At 46.3% G+C, this 21,909-nt stretch overlaps 1 protein-coding gene and 1 long non-coding RNA gene across 2 annotated transcripts; both read left to right on the top strand.

The window, feature by feature from the left end:
- Window positions 1-4,235: 4,235 nt before the first annotated feature.
- LOC124029416 lies at window positions 4,236-6,480 on the top strand. The gene is made up of 3 exons (XR_006837764.1): window positions 4,236-4,336; window positions 5,818-5,907; window positions 6,443-6,480. It is a non-coding gene; the product is annotated as an uncharacterized LOC124029416 (long non-coding RNA).
- A 123-nt stretch (window positions 6,481-6,603) lies between these two features.
- On the top strand, window positions 6,604-10,592 carry LOC124029415 (exostosin-1-like). The gene is made up of 3 exons (XM_046341121.1): window positions 6,604-6,638; window positions 9,439-9,610; window positions 10,533-10,592. Exons 1-3 carry the CDS (start codon window positions 6,607-6,609, stop codon window positions 10,590-10,592), a joined length of 264 nt encoding a protein of 87 aa, XP_046197077.1. The 5' UTR covers window positions 6,604-6,606.
- The last annotated feature ends 11,317 nt before the right edge of the window (window positions 10,593-21,909 follow it).

Genomic DNA, 21,909 nt, shown 5'->3' with positions numbered 1-21,909 from the left:
TGTAGACTAACTCACACCTCAACACTGTGCCCAGGTCACTCCCAGCACCACATGCCCATATGTGCTCATCATGAGTCATAAGAATGAACCCAGAAATCCCTCAGCAACCTGACCTTGTAGAAAGTAGATCTTTGTCTCTTCTGGCGGCAGGTCGGGCCAAGTCACAGTACTTTTGTCTAGGTAACAGCTAGCGCCATGCTGTACGTGGTTGGCATTGATAGCGCCATGCTGTACGTGGTTGGTATTGATAGTGCCATGCTGTACGTGGTTGGTATTGATAGTGCCATGCTGTACGTGGTTGGCATTGATAGATCCATGCTGTACGTGGTTGGCATTGATAGATCCATGCTGTACGTGGTTGGCATTGATAGCTCCATGCTGTACGTGGTTGGCATTGATAGCGCAATGCTGTACGTGGTTGGCATTGATAGCTCCATGCTGTACGTGGTTGGCATTGATAGCTCCATGCTGTACGTGGTTGGCATTGATAGCTCCATGCTGTACGTGGTTGGCATTGATAGCTCCATGCTGTACGTGGTTGGCATTGATAGCTCCATGCTGTACGTGGTTGGCATTGATAGCGCCATGCTGTACGTGGTTGGCATTGATAGCGCCATGCTGTACGTGGTTGGCATTGATAGATCCATGCTGTACGTGGTTGGCATTGATAGATCCATGCTGTACGTGGTTGGCATTGATAGATCCATGCTGTACGTGGTTGGCATTGATAGATCCATGCTGTACGTGGTTGGCATTGATAGATCCATGCTGTACGTGGTTGGCATTGATAGATCCATGCTGTACGTGGTTGGCATTGATAGATCCATGCTGTACGTGGTTGGCATTGATAGATCCATGCTGTACGTGGTTGGCATTGATAGATCCATGCTGTACGTGGTTGGCATTGATAGCGCCATGCTGTACGTGGTTGGCATTGATAGCGCAATGCTGTACGTGGTTGGCATTGATAGATCCATGCTGTACGTGGTTGGCATTGATAGATCCATGCTGTACGTGGTTGGCATTGATAGATCCATGCTGTACGTGGTTGGCATTGATAGATCCATGCTGTACGTGGTTGGCATTGATAGATCCATGCTGTACGTGGTTGGCATTGATAGATCCATGCTGTACGTGGTTGGCATTGATAGATCCATGCTGTACGTGGTTGGCATTGATAGCGCCATGCTGTACGTGGTTGGCATTGATAGCGCAATGCTGTACGTGGTTGGCATTGATAGATCCATGCTGTACGTGGTTGGCATTGATAGCTCCATGCTGTACGTGGTTGGCATTGATAGATCCATGCTGTACGTGGTTGGCATTGATAGACCCATGCTGTACGTGGTTGGCATTGATAGATCCATGCTGTACGTGGTTGGCATTGATAGATCCATGCTGTACGTGGTTGGCATTGATAGCTCCATGCTGTACGTGGTTGGCATTGATAGCGCAATGCTGTACGTGGTTGGCATTGATAGCGCAATGCTGTACGTGGTTGGTATTGATAGATCCATGCTGTACGTGGTTGGCATTGATAGCGCCATGCTGTACGTGGTTGGCATTGATAGAATGTACCCAGAAATATAACTCCTTCTGCAACAAGAACCTTGTTATTTTGAGTTTAGATGTATAATTATATGTCTGTGTTGCACGTGTCATGTTGTCGCCCATATACAGTGGGGAGAACAAGTAACAAATCAAATCAAATCAAAAATCAAATCAAATTTTATTTGTCACATACACATGGTTAGCAGATGTTAATTACATTTACATTTAAGTCATTTAGCAGACGCTCTTATCCAGAGCGACTTACAAATTGGTGCATTCACCTTATGACATCCAGTGGAACAGTCACTTTACAATAGTGCATCTAAATCTTAAGGGGGGTGAGAAGGATTACTTATCCTATCCTAGGTATTCCTTAAAGAGGTGGGGTTTCAGGTGTCTCCGGAAGGTGGTGATTGACTCCGCTGTCCTGGCGTCGTGAGGGAGTTTGTTCCACCATTGGGGGGCCAGAGCAGCGAACAGTTTTGACTGGGCTGAGCGGGAACTGTACTTCCTCAGTGGTAGGGAGGCGAGCAGGCCAGAGTTGGATGAACGCAATGCCCTTGTTTGGGTGTAGGGCCTGATCAGAGCCTGGAGGTACTGAGGTGCCGTTCCCCTCACAGCTCCGTAGGCAAGCACCATGGTCTTGTAGCGGATGCGAGCTTCAACTGGAAGCCAGTGGAGAGAGCGGAGGAGCGGGGTGACGTGAGAGAACTTGGGAAGGTTGAACACCAGACGGGCTGCGGCGTTCTTAATGCGAGTGTAGCGAAATGCTTGTGCTTCTAGTTCCGACAATGTAGTAATAACCAACAAGTAATCTAACTAACAATTCCAAAACTACTGTCTTATACACCGTGTAAGGGGATAAGGAATATGTACATAAGGATATATGAATGAGTGATGGTACAGGGCAGCATAGGCAAGATACAGTAGATGGTATCGAGTACAGTATATACATATGAGATGAGTATGTAAACAAAGTGGCATAGTTAAAGTGGCTTGTGATACATGTATTACATAAGGATGTAGTCGATGATATAGAGTACAGTATATACGTATGCATATGAGATGAATAATGTAGGGGTATTTGATACACTGCCCGATTTTGCAGGTTTTGCTACTTACAAAGCACCTTTGATTTAAAAAAAACTACAGACCTCTACATGCTCTGTAAGTAGGAAAACCTGCATCTCTATCAATGTTACATGAATGTGTGATTTTATATCAGGTTATCATAATTCATATACAGTCGGTGTCACAATTCCAGTGGGTCAGAAGTTTACATACACTAAGTTGACTGTGTACTTAAACAGCTTGGAAAACTCCAGAAAATTATGGTTTAAGAAGCTTCTGATAGGCTAAATGACATCATCTGAGTCAATTGGAGGTGTACCTGTGGATGTATTTCAAGGCCTATCTTCAAACTCAGTGCCTCTTTGCTTGACATCATGGGAAAATCAAAATAAATCAGCCAAGACCTCTGAACAAAAATTGTAGACCTCCACAAGTCTGGTTCATCCTTGGGAGCAATTTCCAAACACCTGAAGGTACCACGTTCATCTGTACAAACAACCATGCAGCCGTCATACAGCTCAGGAAGGAGATGCGTTCTGTCTCCTAGAGATGAACGTACTTTGGTGCAAAAAGTGCAAATCAATCCCAGAACAACAGCAAAGGACCTTGTGAAGATGCTGGAGGAAACAGGTACAAAAGTATCTATATCCACAGTAAAATTAGTCCTATATCGACATAACCTGAAAGGCTGCTCAGCAAGGAAGAAGCCACTGCTCCAAAACCGCCATAAAAAAGCCAGACTACGGTTTGAAACTGCACATGGGGACAAAGGTCGTACTTTTTAGAGAAATGTCCTCTGGTCTGATGAAACAAAAATAGAACTATTCGGCCATAATGACCATCGTTATATTTGGAGGAAAAAGGTGGAGCTGACAAGCCGAAGAACACCATCCTAACCGTGAAGCACGGGGGTGGCAGCATCATGTTGTGGGGGTTCTTTGCTGCAGGAGGGCCTGGTGCACTTCACAAAATAGATGGCATCATGAGGAGGGAAATGATGTGCATATGTTGAAGCAACATCTCAAGACATCAGTCAGGAAGTCAAAGCTTGGTCGCAAATGGGTCTTCCAAATGGACAATGACCCCAAGCATACTTCCAAAGTTGTGGAAAAATGGCTTAAGGACAACAAAGTCAATGTATTGGAGTGGTCATCACAAACCCCTGACCTCAATCTTATAGAAAATGTGTGGGCAGATCTGAAAAAGCATGTGCGAACAAGGAGGCCTACAAACCTGACTCAGTTACACCATCTCTGTCAGGAGGAATGGGCCAAAATTCATCCAACTTATTGTGGGAAGCTTGTGGAAGGCTACCCGAAAACATTTGACCCAAGTTAAACAATGTAAAGGCAATGCTACCGAATACTAATTGAGTGTATGTAAACTTCTGACCCATTGGGAATGTGATGAAAGAAATAAAAAGCTGAAATAAATCATTCTCTCTACTATTATTATTCTGACATTTCAATTTTTTTTTAAATAAATTGGTGATCCTAACTGACCTAAAACAGGGAAATTTTACTCGGATTAAATGTAGTAGCTTTTGGTTGTGATATAATCCATCCGAATGAAAACGTAATTTCATGTAATATTTTGTAATATTGTCATATTTTTCCAGGTGATCGTCCTATGGAACTGTGACAAGCCCCTCCCGGCCAAACACCGCTGGCCTGCCACCGCCGTACCTGTCCTAGTCATAGATGGGGAGAGCAAGGTGAGTCCTCAGTACCTGTCCTGGTCATAGAGGAGGAGAGCAAGGTGAGTCCTCAGTACCTGTCCTGGTCATAGATGGAGGAGAGCAAGGTGAGTCCTCAGTACCTGTCCTGGTCATAGATGGAGGAGAGCAAGGTGAGTCCTCAGTACCTGTCCTGGTCATAGATGGAGAGAGCAAGTTGAGTCCTCAGTACCTGTCCTGGTCATAGAGGAGGAGAGCAAGGTGAGTCCTCAGTACCTGTCCTGGTCATAGATGGAGGAGAGCAAGGTGAGTCCTCAGTACCTGTCCTGGTCATAGATGGAGGAGAGCAAGGTGAGTCCTCAGTACCTGTCCTGGTCATAGATGGAGGAGAGCAAGGTGAGTCCTCAGTACCTGTCCTGGTCATAGATGGAGAGAGCAAGTTGAGTCCTCTTCCCCTATAGCTTCACATACATCAATGTGCTGATGGATACAGAGAGAAGTCTAAATGTAGCCCAAGTAAGCACATTCTAGTCACGGATATTGATTGTGATCAGGTATCTAGTGACTTGTATTGATTGTTCTGAGATATCTAGTGACCCTTATTGATTGTTCTCAGATATCTAGTGACCCTTATTGATTGTTCTGAGATATCTAGTGACCCTTATTGATTGTTCTGAGATATCTAGTGACCCTTATTGATTGTTCCAAGATATCTAGTGACCCTTATTGATTGTGATCAGATATCTAGTGACCCTTATTGATTGTGATCAGATATCTAGTGACCCTTATTGATTGTTCTGAGATATCTAGTGACCCTTATTGATTGTTCCAAGATATCTAGTGACCCTTATTGATTGTTCCAAGATATCTAGTGACCCTTATTGATTGTTCCAAGATATCTAGTGACCCTTATTGATTGTTCCAAGATATCTAGTGACCCTTATTGATTGTGATCAGATATCTAGTGACTTGTATTGATTGTGATCAGATATCTAGTGACCCTTATTGATTGTGATCAGATATCTAGTGACCCTTATTGATTGTGATCAGATATCTAGTGACCCTTATTGATTGTTCTCAGATATCTAGTGACCCTTATTGATTGTGATCAGGTATCTAGTGACTTGTATTGATTGTGATCAGGTATCTAGTGACCCTTATTGATTGTGATCAGGTATCTAGTGACTTGTATTGATTGTGCTCAGGTATCTAGTGACCCTTATTGATTGTGATCAGGTATCTAGTGACTTGTATTGATTGTGCTCAGGTATCTAGTGACCCTTATTGATTGTTCTCAGATATCTAGTGACCCTTATTGATTGTGATCAGGTATCTAGTGACTTGTATTGATTGTGCTCAGGTATCTAGTGACCCTTATTGATTGTTCCAAGATATCTAGTGACTTGTATTGATTGTGCTCAGGTGTCTAATGACTTGTATTGATTGTTCCAAGATATCTAGGTACTTGTATTGATTGTTGTTGCAGTGACGAGCCTTACTGTTTGTTGCTGTGTCTTCAGGTGATGAGCAGTCGTTTCCTGCCCTATGACACAATACCAACAGACGCCGTTCTGAGTCTGGACGAGGATACAGTTCTCTCTACTACTGAGGTGAGTTACTGCCAGGAGTTTATTACCGTATGTAAACTAAAGGGGGTACCACAGGGTTCTATTTTAGGCCCAGTTCTCAAAACAAAGTTTATTTGTCACATGCGCTGAATACAACAGGTGTAGACCTTACAGTGAAATGCTTACTTACAGGCTCTAACCAATAGTGCAAAAAGGTATTAGTTGAACAATAGGTAGGTAAAGAAATTAAACAACAGTAAAAGACAGGCTACATACAGACAGTGTGGTTAGTCGGGCTGATTGAGTAGTATGTACATGTAGAAATGGTTAAAGTGACTATGCACATAAGATGAACAGAGAGTAGCAGTAGCGTAAAAGAGGGTTGGCGGGTGGTGGGTGAGACACAATGCAGATAGCCCGGTGTTCACCATTTTATATAAATGACAAAACGGTCAACTTCAGCTATGATGGATGCACTGTCACAACAGATGAGCTGAATGGAAGGATGCGTCATGTACTGTAGTTGTATTACGAGCTATAGGTGCTCAATGTTAAACCACTCTCTCCCGTTTTGCAGGTGGACTTTGCTTTCACGGTGTGGCAGAGTTTCCCAGAGGGATTGTGGGATACCCGGCCAGGAGTCATTTCTGGGACAGCAGGACACCTCCAAGTGGACAAGCAGATGGTGACAGGTTATACCTCCAGGTGAGTGAGGCTTGTTAGATTAGGGCTGACTACTCTATGGTCCTGACAGGAGCTGCTATATACCACAGGTGAGAAGACTGAGGCTTGTTAGATTAGGGCTGACTACTCTATGGTCTGACAGGAGCTGCTATACCACAGGTGAGAAGACTGAGGCTTGTTAGATTAGGGCTGACTACTCTGGTCCTGACAGGAGCTGCTATATACCACAGGTGAGAAGAGTCCGGTTTGTTAGATTAGGGCTGAAACAAAACGGGGCAGGAGGGTAGTTAGCTCTCCAGGAGTAGGATCGGGAATCCGTTGAGCCCTCAGCTTTCACTGTTTCATATCAAAACAGCTATAGGGGAGCTGAATGAACTCTGACTCCCAACTAATGTTACCTGTCCTCTAGACATTATCACTACCTGTCTTTACCTGTAGATATTACCACTACCTGGAGATATTACCACTACCTGTCTTTACCTGTAGATATTACCACTACCTGTAGATATTACCACTACCTGTCTTTACCTGTAGATATTACCACTACCTGTCTTTACCTGTAGATATTACCACTACCTGTAGATATTACCACTACCTGTCTTTACCTGGAGATATTACCACTACCTGTAGATATTACCACTACCTGTAGATATTACCACTACCTGTAGATATTACCACTACCTGTAGATATTACCACTACCTGTCTTTACCTGTAGATATTACCACTACCTGTAGATATTACCACTACCTGTCTTTACCTGGAGATATAATCACTACCTGTAGATGTTACCACTACCTGTCTTTACCTGTAGATATTACCACTACCTGTAGATATTACCACTACCTGTCTTTACCTGTAGATATTAAGACTACCTGTAGATATTACCACTACCTGTCTTTACCTGTAGATATTACCACTACCTGTAGATATTACCACTACCTGTAGATATTACCACTACCTGTCTTTACCTGTAGATATTACCACTACCTGTCTTTACCTGTAGGTATTACCACTACCTGTAGATATTACCACTACCTGTCTTTACCTGTAGATATTACCACTACCTGTCTTTAACTGTAGATATTACCACTACCTGGAGATATTACCACTACCTGTAGATATTACCACTACCTCGAGATATTACCACTACCTGTCTTTACCTGTAGATATTACCACTACCTGTAGATATTACCACTACCTGTAGATATTACCACTACCTGTCTTTACCTGTAGATATTACCACTACCTGTAGATATTACCACTACCTGTCTTTACCTGGAGATATAATCACTACCTGTAGATGTTACCACTACCTGTCTTTACCTGTAGATATTACCACTACCTGTAGATATTACCACTACCTGTAGATATTACCACTACCTGTCTTTACCTGTAGATATTACCACTACCTGTAGATATTACCACTACCTGTCTTTACCTGGAGATATTACCACTACCTGTAGATATTACCACTACCTGGAGATATTACCACTACCTGTAGATATTACCACTACCTGGAGATATTACCACTACTTGTCTTTACCTGTAGATATTACTACCTGTAGATATTACCACTACCTGTAGATATTACCACTACCTGTCTTTACCTGTAGATATTACCACTACCTGGAGATATTACCACTACCTGTAGATATTACCACTACCTGTAGATATTACCACTACCTGTCTTTACCTGTAGATATTACCACTACCTGTAGATATTACCACTACCTGTAGATATTTCCACTACCTGTAGATATTACCTCTACCTGTCTCTTACCTGTAGATATTACCACTACCTGTAGATATTACCACTACCTGTAGATATTACCAATTACCTGTAGATATTACCACTCACCTGTATTTACCTGCAGATATTACCACTACCTGTAGATATTACCACTACCTGTCTTTACCTGTAGATATTACCACTACCTGTAGATATTACCACTACCTGTAGATATTACCACTACCTGTAGATATTACCACTACCTGTATTTACCTGTAGATATTACCACTACCTGTAGATATTACCACTACCTGTCTTTACCTGTAGATATTAACTACCTGTAGATATTACTACCTGTAGATATTACCACTACCTGTCTTTACCTGTAGATATTACCACTACCTGTAGATATTACCACTACCTGTCTTTACCACTACCTGTCTTCTACCTGTAGATATTACCACTACCTGTAGATATTACCACTACCTGTCTTTACCTGTAGATATTACCACTACCTGTAGATATTATTATCACTACTCAGATATTACCACTACCTGTAGATATTACCACTACCTGTCTTTACCTGTAGATATTACCACTACCTGTAGATATTACCTGTAGATATTACCACTACCTGTCTTTACCTGTAGATATTACTACTACCTGTCTTTACCCAGATATTACCACTACCTGTAGATATTACCACTACCTGTCTTTACCTGTAGATATTACCACTACCTGGAGATATTACCACTACCTGGAGATATTACCACTACCTGTCTTTACCTGTAGATATTACCACTACCTGTCTTTACCTGTAGATATTACCTACCTGTCTTTACCTGTAGATATTACCACTACCTGTAGATATTACCACTACCTGTCTTTACCTGTAGATATTACCACTACCTGTCTTTACCTGTAGATATTACCACTAATTGTCTTTACCTGTAGATATTACCACTACCTGTAGATATTACCACTACCTGTAGATATTACCACTACCTGTCTTTACCTGTAGATATTAATACTACCTGTCTTTACCTGTAGATATTACCACCACCTAGATATTACCACTACCTGTCTTTACCTGTAGATATTACCACTACCTGTAGATATTACCACTGGAGATATTACCACTACCTGTCTTTACCTGTAGATATTACCACTACCTGTATACCAGTTACCTGCCGGCTAGTCTGAGGGACCTGGTGGACCAGCTGTCTAACTGTGAAGACATCCTGATGAACTTCCTGGTGTCAGCTGTCACCAAGCTGCCGCCCATCAAGGTCACCCAGAAGAAACAGTACAAGGAGACTATGATGGTGCAGGTGAGGTCTTTCTGGTCTTTCCCGTTTGGTCTGCTTAGGAACAACAGGAGATATTACTATATACAGTGCCTTGCGAAAGTATTCGGCCCCTTGAACTTTGCGACCTTTGCCACATTTCAGGCTTCAAACATAAAGATATAAAACTGTATTTTTTTGTGAAGAATCAACAACAAGTGGGACACAATCATGAAGTGGAACGACCTTTTATTGGATATTTCAAACTTTTTTAACAAAATCAAAACTGAAAAATTGGGCGTTTAGATATATAATTACCTAGATGACCCACCCATGTCACACCCCGACCTGGACCAACATAGAGAATAACAGGCTCTCTATTGTCAGGCGTGACAAGAGCATCGTCAATGAGGAGTTTTACACAAACACATCCAACTAACTTTCAGATGCAGGGTACAATAACATTTAATTTAACATTGAATTTGGCCTTCTCAGGAACAACTCTGGCTTTGAGTCCCTGGCTTCTGTACCATATCTGTAGGGGAAAACAAGATAAAGATCATTCTCTTATTTATTTCCCATTTCTCAGAAGTGCACAGGGGAAGTGCACAGGAAGTGCTCAGGAAGTGCTCAGGAAGTGCACAGGAAGTGCCGTGGCTTTTTAATGTTATTTTTATTTCCTTTAATGTTCCTGATGACTTCAACAGATGCCACAGGTTCCACCCTGCGTTGTTATAGATGTTTATTTTGTTTAAATAGATTTGGTTTCTGGCCTGAAACAAATAAATAAACCATTAACTGTGCTAAAACCATCAACTTTAATTGGTAACATTATGAATCCATCAGTACTAATATCTCTGTCTCTCTCTCTCTCTCTCTCTCTCTCTCTCTCTCTTCTCTCTCTCTCTCTCTCTCTCTCTCTCTCTCTCTCTCTCTCTCTCTCTCTCTCTCTCTCTCTCTCCTACAGACCTCTAGAGCGTCCCGGTGGGCCGACCAGACCACTTTGGCCAGCGACAGAGCTGCATGAATAAGTTTGCCAGCTGGTTTGGCAGCATGCCCCTGTGCACTCTAATATGCGTCTGGACCCGGTGTTGTTTAAAGACCAGGTGTCCATACTGAGAAAAGAAATACAAGGACATAGAGAGACTATAACCAGCCTGATCCTCTGTGTCTCCATGGTGGAGTGGGGAGGGACAGAGAGAGACTAGAACCAGCCTGATCCTCTGTGTCTCCATGGCGGAGTGGGGAGGGACAGAGAGAGACTCGAACCAGCCTGATCCCCTGCTGCCCCCTAGAAGGACAGGAGAGTAGAGGGACAGAGAGGGACTACAACAAGCCTGAGACCCCTGCTGCCCCCTAGAAGGACAGGAGAGTAGAGGGACAGAGAGGGACTACAACAAGCCTGAGACCCCTGCTGCCACCTAGAAGGACAGGAGAGTAGAGGGACGGGAGACACACAGAGACCCTCCCAGAGAGAAGGGAGGAACAGGGGAAGAGAGGAGAGGAGAGGACAGGGCGCTGTGGAGCCAGGACGCCACGGTTGACCCTCCCAGAGAGAAGGGAGGAACAGGGGAAGAGAGGAGGGGACAGGGAGCTGTGGAGCCAGGACACCACGATTTGACCCTCCAGAGAGAAGGGAGAAGACAGGGGAAGAGAAGGAGAGGACAGGGTGCTGTGGAGCCAGGACGCCACGGTTGCGTCTTCCACCCACACTCTCCATCTTTGTACGCTGTTGCTGGTGCCAACAGTGGTAACCGTGACAACCCCAGGCTGTATTTTGGTAGGAGCTGTACACAGACAGAAAACTAGTTCATGCACAAATGACAACATGGACTGGGGAGGGGGTGGGGGGGGGGACTTGGTTCTATAACTTTCTACATGAGGAGAGTCCATGGCTGATGCTGTCTTCTCAGAGTCAACACGACGGCCGTTATAGTCAAGGAGAGACCCTGACTGATGCCGTTATAGTCAAGGAGAGACCCTGACTGATGCCGTTATAGTCAAGGAGAGACCCTGACTGATGCTGTTATAGTCAAGGAGAGACCCTGACTGATGCCGTTATAGTCAAGGAGAGACCCTGACTGATGCCGTTATAGTCAAGGAGAGACCCTGACTGATACCGTCTCCTCAGAGTCAACACGACGGCCGTTATAGTCAAGGAGAGACCCTGACTGATGCCGTTATAGTCAAGGAGAGACCCTGACTGATGCCGTTCTAGTCAAGGAGAGACCCTGACTGACGCCGTTATAGTCAAGGAGAGACCCTGACTGATGCCGTTATAGTCAAGGAGAGACCCTGACTGATGCTGTTATAGTCAAGGAGAGACCCTGACTGATGCCGTTATAGTCAAGGAGAGACCCTGACTGATGCCGTCTCCTCAGAGTCAACACGACGCCGTTATAGTCAAGGAGAGACCCTGACTGACGCTGTTATAGTCAAGGAGAGACCCTGACTGCAGTCCTAACTACGGTCTACTGGTAGACTGTCTCTACAGACTGTGTTCAGTCTACCAGTGGTAAATCTCTCCCAACCTACTAAAAAAACCCTACGATGAAACCAAGGGAGGAGTACTTGTTTAGTTATAGAAGTGACCCTTTGTTCTGTTTGGTTCTAAACACTATGCACAGGTTCAACACGATTGCTGCCAGAATCTGAAAATACTATTTTGCTCTGTTTTAGTTCGCTTTTATAGTGAATAATGAATGTCCAGCATTACTGTTCTCTACTGTGTCCAGCCTTGGGTGGGGGGGGTCTGTGTTTTCCTGCTGTAACAGGCTAGAGATACAGAGCTCAACCACAGAACTGACATTTCACCGTACCTGCAGTTATGACTAATGTTGCGGTTGTTGTGCTCTGGGAGTCCTGAGTGTGACTGGGGCGATGCTCACCCTGATCACGCTATAGCATGCTAGCAGGGACATGGCTAGTCTTTATTTGATCTGTGGGAGCGGTGTACATCTATATGTGACTGAGGTCCTTTATCTACTGACCCAGAGTCAGATGAGGTCCTTTATCTACTGACCCAGAGTCAGATGAGGTCCTTTATCTACTGACCCAGAGTCAGATGAGGCCCTTTATCTACTGACCCAGAGTCAGATGAGGCCCTTTATCTACTGACCCAGAGTCAGATGAGGCCCTTTATCTACTGACCCAGAGTCAGATGAGGTCCTTTATCTACTGACCCAGAGTCAGATGAGGTCCTTTATCTACTGACCCAGAGTCAGATGAGGCCCTTTATCTACTGACCCAGAGTCAGATGGTCTCCTTTATCTACTGACCCAGAGTCAGATGAGGTCCTTTATCTACTGACCCAGAGCAGGGACATGGCTAGTCTTTATTTGAACAGGTACTTGTCTGATCTGAGGGAGCGGTGTACATCTATATAGATTCATTATTAATATTATTATTCATATATTATTAATTTATCTTATTGTGCCAACAGTTCAATGTTTTAATGTTCAATGATTTCACATCCCTAGAATGTTCCCTTGTTTTGATAAGAGAAAAGTCCCCCCTTCCATTGAGGGCTGTGTGACTGTAGGTGAGGGCTGTGTGACTGTAGGTGAGAGCTGTGTGGCTGTAGGTGACAGCTGTGTGGCTGTAGGTGAGGGCTGTGTGACTGTAGATAAGGGCTGTGTGACTGTAGGTGAGGGCTGTGTGACTGTAGATAAGGGCTGTGTGACTGTAGGTGAGAGCTGTGTGACTGTAGGTGAGAGCTGTGTGACTGTAGGTGAGGGCTGTGTGACTGTAGGTGAGGGCTGTGTGACTGTAGGTGAGGGCTGTGTGACTGTAGGTGAGGGCTGTGTGACTGTAGGTGAGAGCTGTGTGGCTGTAGGTGAGGGCTGTGTGACTGTAGATAAGGGCTGTGTGACTGTAGGTGAGGGCTGTGTGACTGTAGGTGAGGGCTGTGTGACTGTAGGTGAGGGCTGTGTGACTGTAGGTGAGGGCTGTGTGACTAGGTGAGGGCTGTGTGACTAGGTGAGGGCTGTATGACTAGGTGAGGGCTGTGTGACTGTAGGTGAAGGCTGTGTGACTGTAGGTGAGAGCTGTGTGACTGTAGGTGAGGGCTGTGTGATTATATGGTGTGTGACTGTGTAGTGTGACTGTGTGGTGTGACAGCAGAATAACTGCTTGGTGGTGTCTGTAGTGTGACTGTGGTGTGTGACTGTGTGAGGTATGACTGTGTGAGGTGTGACTGTGTGTGGTGTGACTGTGTAGTGTGACTGTGGTGTGTGACTGTGTAGTGTGACTGTGGTGTGTGACTGTGTGTGGTGTGACTGTGTAGTGTGACTGTGGTGTGTGACTGTGTGAGGTATGACTGTGTGAGGTGTGACTGTGTGTGGTGTGACTGTGTAGTGTGACTGTGGTGTGTGACTGTGTGAGGTATGACTGTGTGAGGTGTGACTGTGTGAGGTATGACTGTGTGAGGTGTGACTGTGTGTGGTGTGACTGTGTGTGGTGTGACTGTGTAGTGTGACTGTGGTGTGTGACTGTGTGAGGTATGACTGTGTGAGGTGTGACTGTGTAGTGTGACTGTGTGAGGTATGACTGTGTGAGGTGTGACTGTGTGTGGTGTGACTGTGTGTGGTGTGACTGTGTGTGGTGTGACTGTGTGTGGTGTGACTGTGTGTGGTGTGACTGTGTGTGGTGTGACTGTGTGAGGTATGACTGTGTGAGGTGTGACTGTGTAGTGTGACTGTGTGAGGTATGACTGTGTGAGGTGTGACTGTGTGTGGTGTGACTGTGTGTGGTGTGACTGTGTAGTGTGACTGTGTGTGGTGTGACTGTGTAGTGTGTGACTGTGTGAGGTGTGACTGTGTGTGGTGTGACTGTGTGTGGTGTGACTGTGTAGTGTGACTGTGGTGTGTGACTGTGTGTGGTGTGACTGTGTGAGGTGTGACTGTGTGTGGTGTGACTGTGGTGTGTGACTGTGTGAGGTATGACTGTGTGAGGTATGACTGTGTGAGGTGTGACTGTGTGTGGTGTGACTGTGTAGTGTGACTGTGGTGTGTGACTGTGTGAGGTATGACTGTGTGAGGTGTGACTGTGTAGTGTGACTGTGTGAGGTATGACTGTGTGAGGTGTGACTGTGTGTGGTGTGACTGTGTGTGGTGTGACTGTGTGTGGTGTGACTGTGTGTGGTGTGACTGTGTGTGGTGTGACTGTGTGTGGTGTGACTGTGTGAGGTATGACTGTGTGACTGTGTGTGTGACTGTGACTGTGTGAGGTGTGACTGTGTGTGGTGTGACTGTGTGTGGTGTGACTGTGTAGTGTGACTGTGTGTGGTGTGACTGTGTAGTGTGTGACTGTGTGTGGTGTGACTGTGTGAGGTGTGACTGTGTGTGGTGTGACTGTGTGTGGTGTGACTGTGTAGTGTGACTGTGGTGTGTGACTGTGTGTGGTGTGACTGTGTGAGGTGTGACTGTGTGTGGTGTGACTGTGGTGTGTGACTGTGTGAGGTATGACTGTGTGAGGTATGACTGTGTGAGGTGTGACTGTGTGTGGTGTGACTGTGGTGTGTGACTGTGTGAGGTATGACTGTGTGAGGTGTGACTGTGGTGTGTGACTGTGTGAGGTATGACTGTGTGTGGTGTGACTGTGTGGTGTGACTGTGGTGTGTGACTGTGTGAGGTATGACTGTGTGAGGTGTGACTGTGTGTGGTGTGACTGTGTGGTGTGACTGTGGTGTGTGACTGTGTGTGGTGTGACTGTGTGAGGTGTGACTGTGTGTGGTGTGACTGTGTGTAGTGTGACTGTGTGTAGTGTGACTGTGTAGTGTGACTGTGTGTGGTGTGACTGTGTGGTGTGACTGTGTGAGGTGTGACTGTGTGAGGTGTGACTGTGTGAGGTGTGACTGTGTGGTGTGACTGTGTGTGGTGTGACTGTGTGTGGTGTGACTGTGTGAGGTGTGACTGTGTGAGGTGTGACTGTGTGAGGTGTGACTGTGTGGTGTGACTGTGTGTGGTGTGACTGTGTGTGGTGTGACTGTGTGTGGTGTGACTGTGTGGTGTGACTGTGTGTGGTGTGACTGTGTGGTGTGACTGTGTAGTGTGACTGTGTAGTGTGACTGTGTGTGGTGTGACTGTGTGTGGTGTGACTGTGTGTAGTGTGACTGTGTAGTGTGACTGTGTTAATTCTCATGGTGCAATATGTGTTTGAGCTGAAATCTAATCTCTCTCTGATCCTGTTCTCATTCTGGGATGTGTCCCAAATGTCACTATTCCTGTGGGCCGTGATCAAATGGCCCCCTATTCCCTATGGGCCCTGGTCAAATGGCACACTATTCCCTATGGGCCCTGGTCAAATGGCACACTATTCCCTATGGGCCCTGGTCAAATGGCACACTATTCCCTATGGGCCCTGGTCAAATGGCACACTATTCCCTATGGGCCCTGATCAAATGGCCCCCTATTCCCTATGGGCCCTGGTCAAATGGCCCCCTATTCCCTATGGGCCCTGATCAAATGGTACCCTATTCCCTATGGGCCCTGATCAAATGGCACCATATTCCATATGGGCCCTGATCAAATGGCCCCCTATTCCCTATGGACCCTGGTAAAATGGCCCCCTATTCCCTATGGGCCCTATTCCCTATGGGCTCTGATCCCTATGGCCCCTATTCCATATGGGCCCTGGTCAAATACCCTATTCCCTATGGGCCCTATTCCCTATGGGCCCTGGTCAAATGGCACCCTATTCCCAATGGGCCCTATTCCCTATGGGCCCTATTCCCTATGGGCCCTGGTCAAATGGTACCCTATTCCCTATGGGCCCTGGTCAAATGGCCCCCTATTCCCTATGGGCCCTGGTCAAATGGCACCCTATTCCCTATGGGCCCTGGTCAAATGGCCCCTATTCCCTATGGGCCCTGGTCAAATGGCCCCCTATTCCCTATGGGCCCTGGTCAAATGGCCCCCTATTCCCTATGGGCCCTATTCCCTATGGGCCCTGGTCAAATGGCCCCCTATTCCCTATGGGCCCTGGTCAAATGGCACCCTATTCCCTATGGGCCCTATTCCCTATGGGCCCTGGTCAAATGGCACCCTATTCCCAATGGGCCCTATTCCCTATGGGCCCTATTCCCTATGGGCCCTGGTCAAATGGCCCCCTATTCCCTATGGGCCCTGTTCAAATGGTACCCTATTCCCTATGGGCCCTATTCAAATGGTACCCTATACCCTATGGGCCCTATTCCCTATGGGCCCTGTTCCAAATAGCCCCCTATTCCCTATGGGCCCTGTTCAAATGGTACCCTATTCCCTATGGGCCCTATTCAAATGGTACCCTATTCCTATGGGCCCTATTCCCTATGGGCCCTGTTCAAATGGTACCCTATTCCCTATGGACCCTATTCCCCTATGGGCCCTATTCCCTATGGGCCCTATTCCCTATGGGCCCTGTTCAAGGTAGTGCACTATAAAGGGAACCGGGTGACATTTGGGATGCAAGCCTCTGATTCCCTGTTGCTGTTCTAGGATGAAATGATTGTGCCTTTTTAAAGAAAAGCCACTTCAGAATGATTGTATTGTTGCCTTTAATTAACAGAGGAGTTCTCATTTTAGTGAAGATCTCTCTTGTGTCCAGTGACACTGACTGGTAGAGTAGCTGGTGTTTAGGTGACCTTAATGTCTAAACACATGGACTCAAGTCTGATCTGTAACAGACAGATTCCTGCCTGTGTTTCGTAGGAACATTACGGGAGCCTCTTGTCGGTTCAGTCACAGTCTGGTCCCAGATCTGTTTGTAGTGTCTTGCCAACTCCTGTTATGATCATTGTGGCAGCACAAACTGATCTGGGACCAGGCTAATTCAGACACTTTTCTTCCTGCCTGTTCTCTTCCTCCACCTGGTCATTTACAGACATCATTTTATAGAGATTAACATTCCAATAGAAACATCAACATTTTGTAAAGTGATTTTATAAAAGAAATAAACAAATATTTGATACATTTGTTGTCACGTTTCCTTCCTGTTCAAATCAAATGTATTTATAAAGCCCTTCGTACATCAGCTGATATCTCAAAGTGCTGTTACAGAAACCCAGCCTAAAACCCCAAACAGCAAGCAATGCAGGTGTAAGAAGCACGGTGGCTAGGAAAAACTCCTAGAAAGGCCAAAACCTAGGAAGAAACCTAGAGAGGAACCAGGCTATGTGGAAAATTTGGCCAGTCCTCTTCTGGCTGTGCCGGGTGGAGATTATAACAGAACATGGCCAAGATGTTCAAATGTTCATAAATGACCAGCATGGTCGAATAATAAGGCAGAACAGTTGAAACTATCAATGGATGTGGGCCAGCTACTGCAGGATGACAGTTAATGGATCTGGAGCCCAGCTACTGCAGGATGACAGTTAAATGGCTGTGGGCCAGCTACTGCAGGATGACAGATAAATGGATGTGGGCCAGCTACTGCAGGATGACAGTTTAATGGATCTGGGCCAGCTACTGCAGGATGACAGTTAAATGGATGTGGGCCAGCTACTGCAGGATGACAGTTAAATGGCTGTGGGCCAGCTACTGCAAGATGACAGTTAAATGGCCGTGGGCCAGCTGCAGGATGACAGTTTAATGGATCTGGGCCAGCTACTGCAGGATGACAGTTAAATGGCCGTGGGCCAGCTACTGCAGGATGACAGTTCAATGGATGTGGGCCAGCTACTGCAGGATGACAGTTAAATGGCCGTGGGGCAGCTACTGCAGGATGACAGATTAATGGATGTGGGCCAGCTACTGCAAGATGACAGTTTAATGGATGTGGGCCAGCTACTGCAGGATGACAGATAAATGGCCGTGGGCCAGCTACTGCAGGATGACAGTTTAATAGATGTGGGCCAGCTACTGCAGGATGACAGTTAAATGGCTGTGGGCCAGCTACTGCAGGATGACAGTTTAATAGATGTGGGCCAGCTGCAGGATGACAGTTAAATGGCTGTGGGCCAGCTACTGCAGGATGACAGATTAATGGATGTGGGCCAGCTACTGCAGGATGACAGTTTAATGGATGTGGGCCAGCTACTGCAGGATGACAGATAAATGGCCGTGGGCCAGCTACTGCAGGATGACAGTTTAATAGATGTGGGCCAGCTACTGCAGGATGACAGATAAATGGATGTGGGCCAGCTACTACAGGATGACAGTTAAATGGCTGTGGGCCAGCTACTGCAGGATGACAGATAAATGGATGTGGGCCAGCTACAGGATGACAGTTAAATGGCTGTGGGTCGAACTAAAGGATCCTTTCTCTCTCTATCCGCTCCAGGAGCAGACTTAAACATGCAGTGGGGATGGATTTAATGAGGAAGTCTCAAACATACACCAGAAGCTCCAGGAAGGTATGGGCCCTACTGTCTGGATGAGTTGACAACTCCACTGGGTTCGGATCTTCATTGAATATATTAAGAAACATCCTTTCATTAAGGAAGCTATTAGCAATATGCATCATGGGATTAAGGAAAGTCGGGAGACATCTCTGAATATTTGCAAAAGAAAAAACTTGGGTTTGTTTCACTCCTCATTAGTGGTCTCTTGGCAAGACTATATAAGATTGAGAATAGGAAGCCCTGACCACAATTAGAATAGGGAAGCCTCTGAATATTTGCAAAGTAGAAAAACTTGGGAAGCCCTGACCCATTAGTGAGTCTCTTGGCAAGACTATATGCAGAGGGAGAATAGGGAAGCCCTGACCACAGGTAAGAATAAGGAAGCCCTGACCCACAGTAGAATAGGAAGCCTGACCCACAGTAGAATAGGGAAGCCTGACCCACAGTAGAATAGGAAGCCCTGACCCACAGTAGAATAAGGGAAGCCCTGACCACAGTAGAATAGGAAGCCCTGACCCACAGTAGAATAGGGAAGCCCTGACCCACAGTAGAATAGGGAAGCCTGACCACAGTAGAATAGGAAGCCCCTGACCCACAGTAGAATAGGGAAGCCCCTGACCCACGGTAGAATAGGAAGCCCTGACCCACAGTAGAATAGGGAAGCCCTGACCCACAGTAGAATAGGGAAGCCTGACCCACAGTAGAATAGGAAGCCCTGACCCACAGTAGAATAGGGAAGCCCTGACCCACGGTAGCATAGGGAAGCCTGACCCACAGTAGAATAGGGAAGCCTGACCCACAGTGGCATAGGAAGCCTGACCACAGTAGAATAGAAGCCCTGACCCACAGTAGAATAGGGGAAGCCCTGACCCACAGTAGCATGAGAAGCCTGACCCACAGTGGCATAGGGAAGCCCTGACCCACAGTAGCATAAGGGAAGCCTGACCACAGTAGAATAGGGAAGCTCTGACCGTGGGCAAAGGGAAGCCCTGACCCACGGTAGTATAGGAAGCCCTGACCCACAGTAGTATAGGGAAGCCCTGACCACAGTAGAATAGGGAAGCTCTGACCACAGTAGAATAGGGAAGCCCTGACCACAGTAGAATAGGGAAGCCCTGACCACAGTAGAATAGGGAAGCTCTGACCACAGTAGAATAGGGAAGCCCTGACCACAGTAGAATAGGGAAGCCCTGACCGACAGTAGAATAGGGAAGCCCTGACCACAGTAGAATAGGGAAGCCCTGACCACAGTAGAATAGGGAAGCCCTGGCCACAGAGGATGTTAAACTGTATGTCCAATACAAAGACTATATGTAGAGTAGAATAGGGAAGCCCTGACCACAGTAGAATAGGGAAGCCCTGACCACAGTAGAATATGGAAGCCCTGACCACAGTAGAATAGGGAAGCCCTGACCACAGTAGAATAGGGAAGCCCTGACCACAGTAGAATAGGGAAGCCCTGACCCACAGTAGAATAGGGAAGCCCTGACCACAGTATAATAGGGAAGCCCTGACCACAGTAGAATAGGGAAGCCCTGACCACAGTATAATAGGGAAGCCCTGACCACAGTAGAATAGGGAAGCCCTGACCACAGTAGAATAGGGAAGCCCTGACCCACAGTAGAATAGGGAAGCCCTGACCACAGTAGAATAGGGAAGCCCTGGCCACAGAGGATGTTAAACTGTATGTCCAATACAAAGACTATATGTAGAGTAGAATAGGGAAGCCCTGACCACAGTAGAATAGGGAAGCCCTGACCACAGTAGAATAGGGAAGCCCTGACCACAGTAGAATAGGGAAGCCCTGACCCACAGTAGAATAGGGAAGCCCTGACCACAGTAGAATAGGGAAGCCCTGACCACAGTAGAATAGGGAAGCCCTGACCACAGTAGAATAGGGAAGCCCTGACCACAGTAGAATAGGGAAGCCCTGACCACAGTAGAATAGGGAAGCCCTGACCCACAGTAGTATAGGGAAGCCCTGACCCACAGTAGAATAGGGAAGCCCTGACCACAGTAGAATAGGGAAGCCCTGACCACAGTAGAATAGGGAAGCCCTGACCACAGTAGTATAGGGAAGCCCTGACCACAGTAGAATAGGGAAGCCCTGACCACAGTATAATAGGGAAGCCCTGACCACAGTAGAATAGGGAAGCTCTGGCCACAGAGGATGTTAAACTGTATGTCCAATACAAAGACTATATGTAGAGTAGAATAGGGAAGCCCTGACCACAGTAGAATAGGGAAGCCCTGACCACAGTAGAATAGGGAAGCCCTGACCCACAGTAGAATAGGGAAGCCCTGACCCACAGTAGAATAGGGAAGCCCTGACCACAGAGGATGTTAAACTGTATGTCCAATACAAAGACTATATGTAGAGTATAATAGGGAAGCCCTGACCACAGTAGAATAGGGAAGCCCTGACCACAGTAGAATAGGGAAGCCCTGACCACAGTAGAATAGGGAAGCCCTGACCACAGTAGAATAGGGAAGCCCTGACCACAGTAGTATAGGGAAGCCCTGACCACAGTAGAATAGGGAAGCCCTGACCACAGTAGAATAGGGAAGCCCTGACCCACAGTAGAATAGGGAAGCTCTGACCACAGTAGTATAGGGAAGCCCTGACCCACAGTAGAATAGGGAATCCCTGACCCACAGTAGTATAGGGAAGCCCTGACCACAGTAGAATAGGGAAGCCCTGACCACAGTAGAATAGGGAAGCCCTGACCACAGTAGAATAGGGAAGCTCTGACCACAGTAGTATAGGGAAGCCCTGACCCACAGTAGTATAGGGAAGCCCTGACCACAGTAGAATAGGGAAGCCCTGACCACAGTAGAATAGGGAAGCCCTGGCCACAGAGGATGTTAAACTGTATGTCCAATACAAAGTAGGACTAGGTCTTCCATGGTAACTCTACTAACAAGACAAACCGTTGTCCACCATGATGAAATGGTTCCAAGTATTCAGAATTGAACAAAAGCACCAGTTTTAGAGGGATACAACATATTATATAAACTGCAGTGA

The sequence above is a fragment of the Oncorhynchus gorbuscha genome, unplaced genomic scaffold, assembly GCF_021184085.1.
Source record: "Oncorhynchus gorbuscha isolate QuinsamMale2020 ecotype Even-year unplaced genomic scaffold, OgorEven_v1.0 Un_scaffold_6257, whole genome shotgun sequence".
Lineage (NCBI taxonomy): Eukaryota > Metazoa > Chordata > Actinopteri > Salmoniformes > Salmonidae > Oncorhynchus > Oncorhynchus gorbuscha.
The sequence above is the reverse complement of the archived record's forward strand: the minus strand, read 5'-3'. Positions and strand labels throughout refer to the sequence as shown.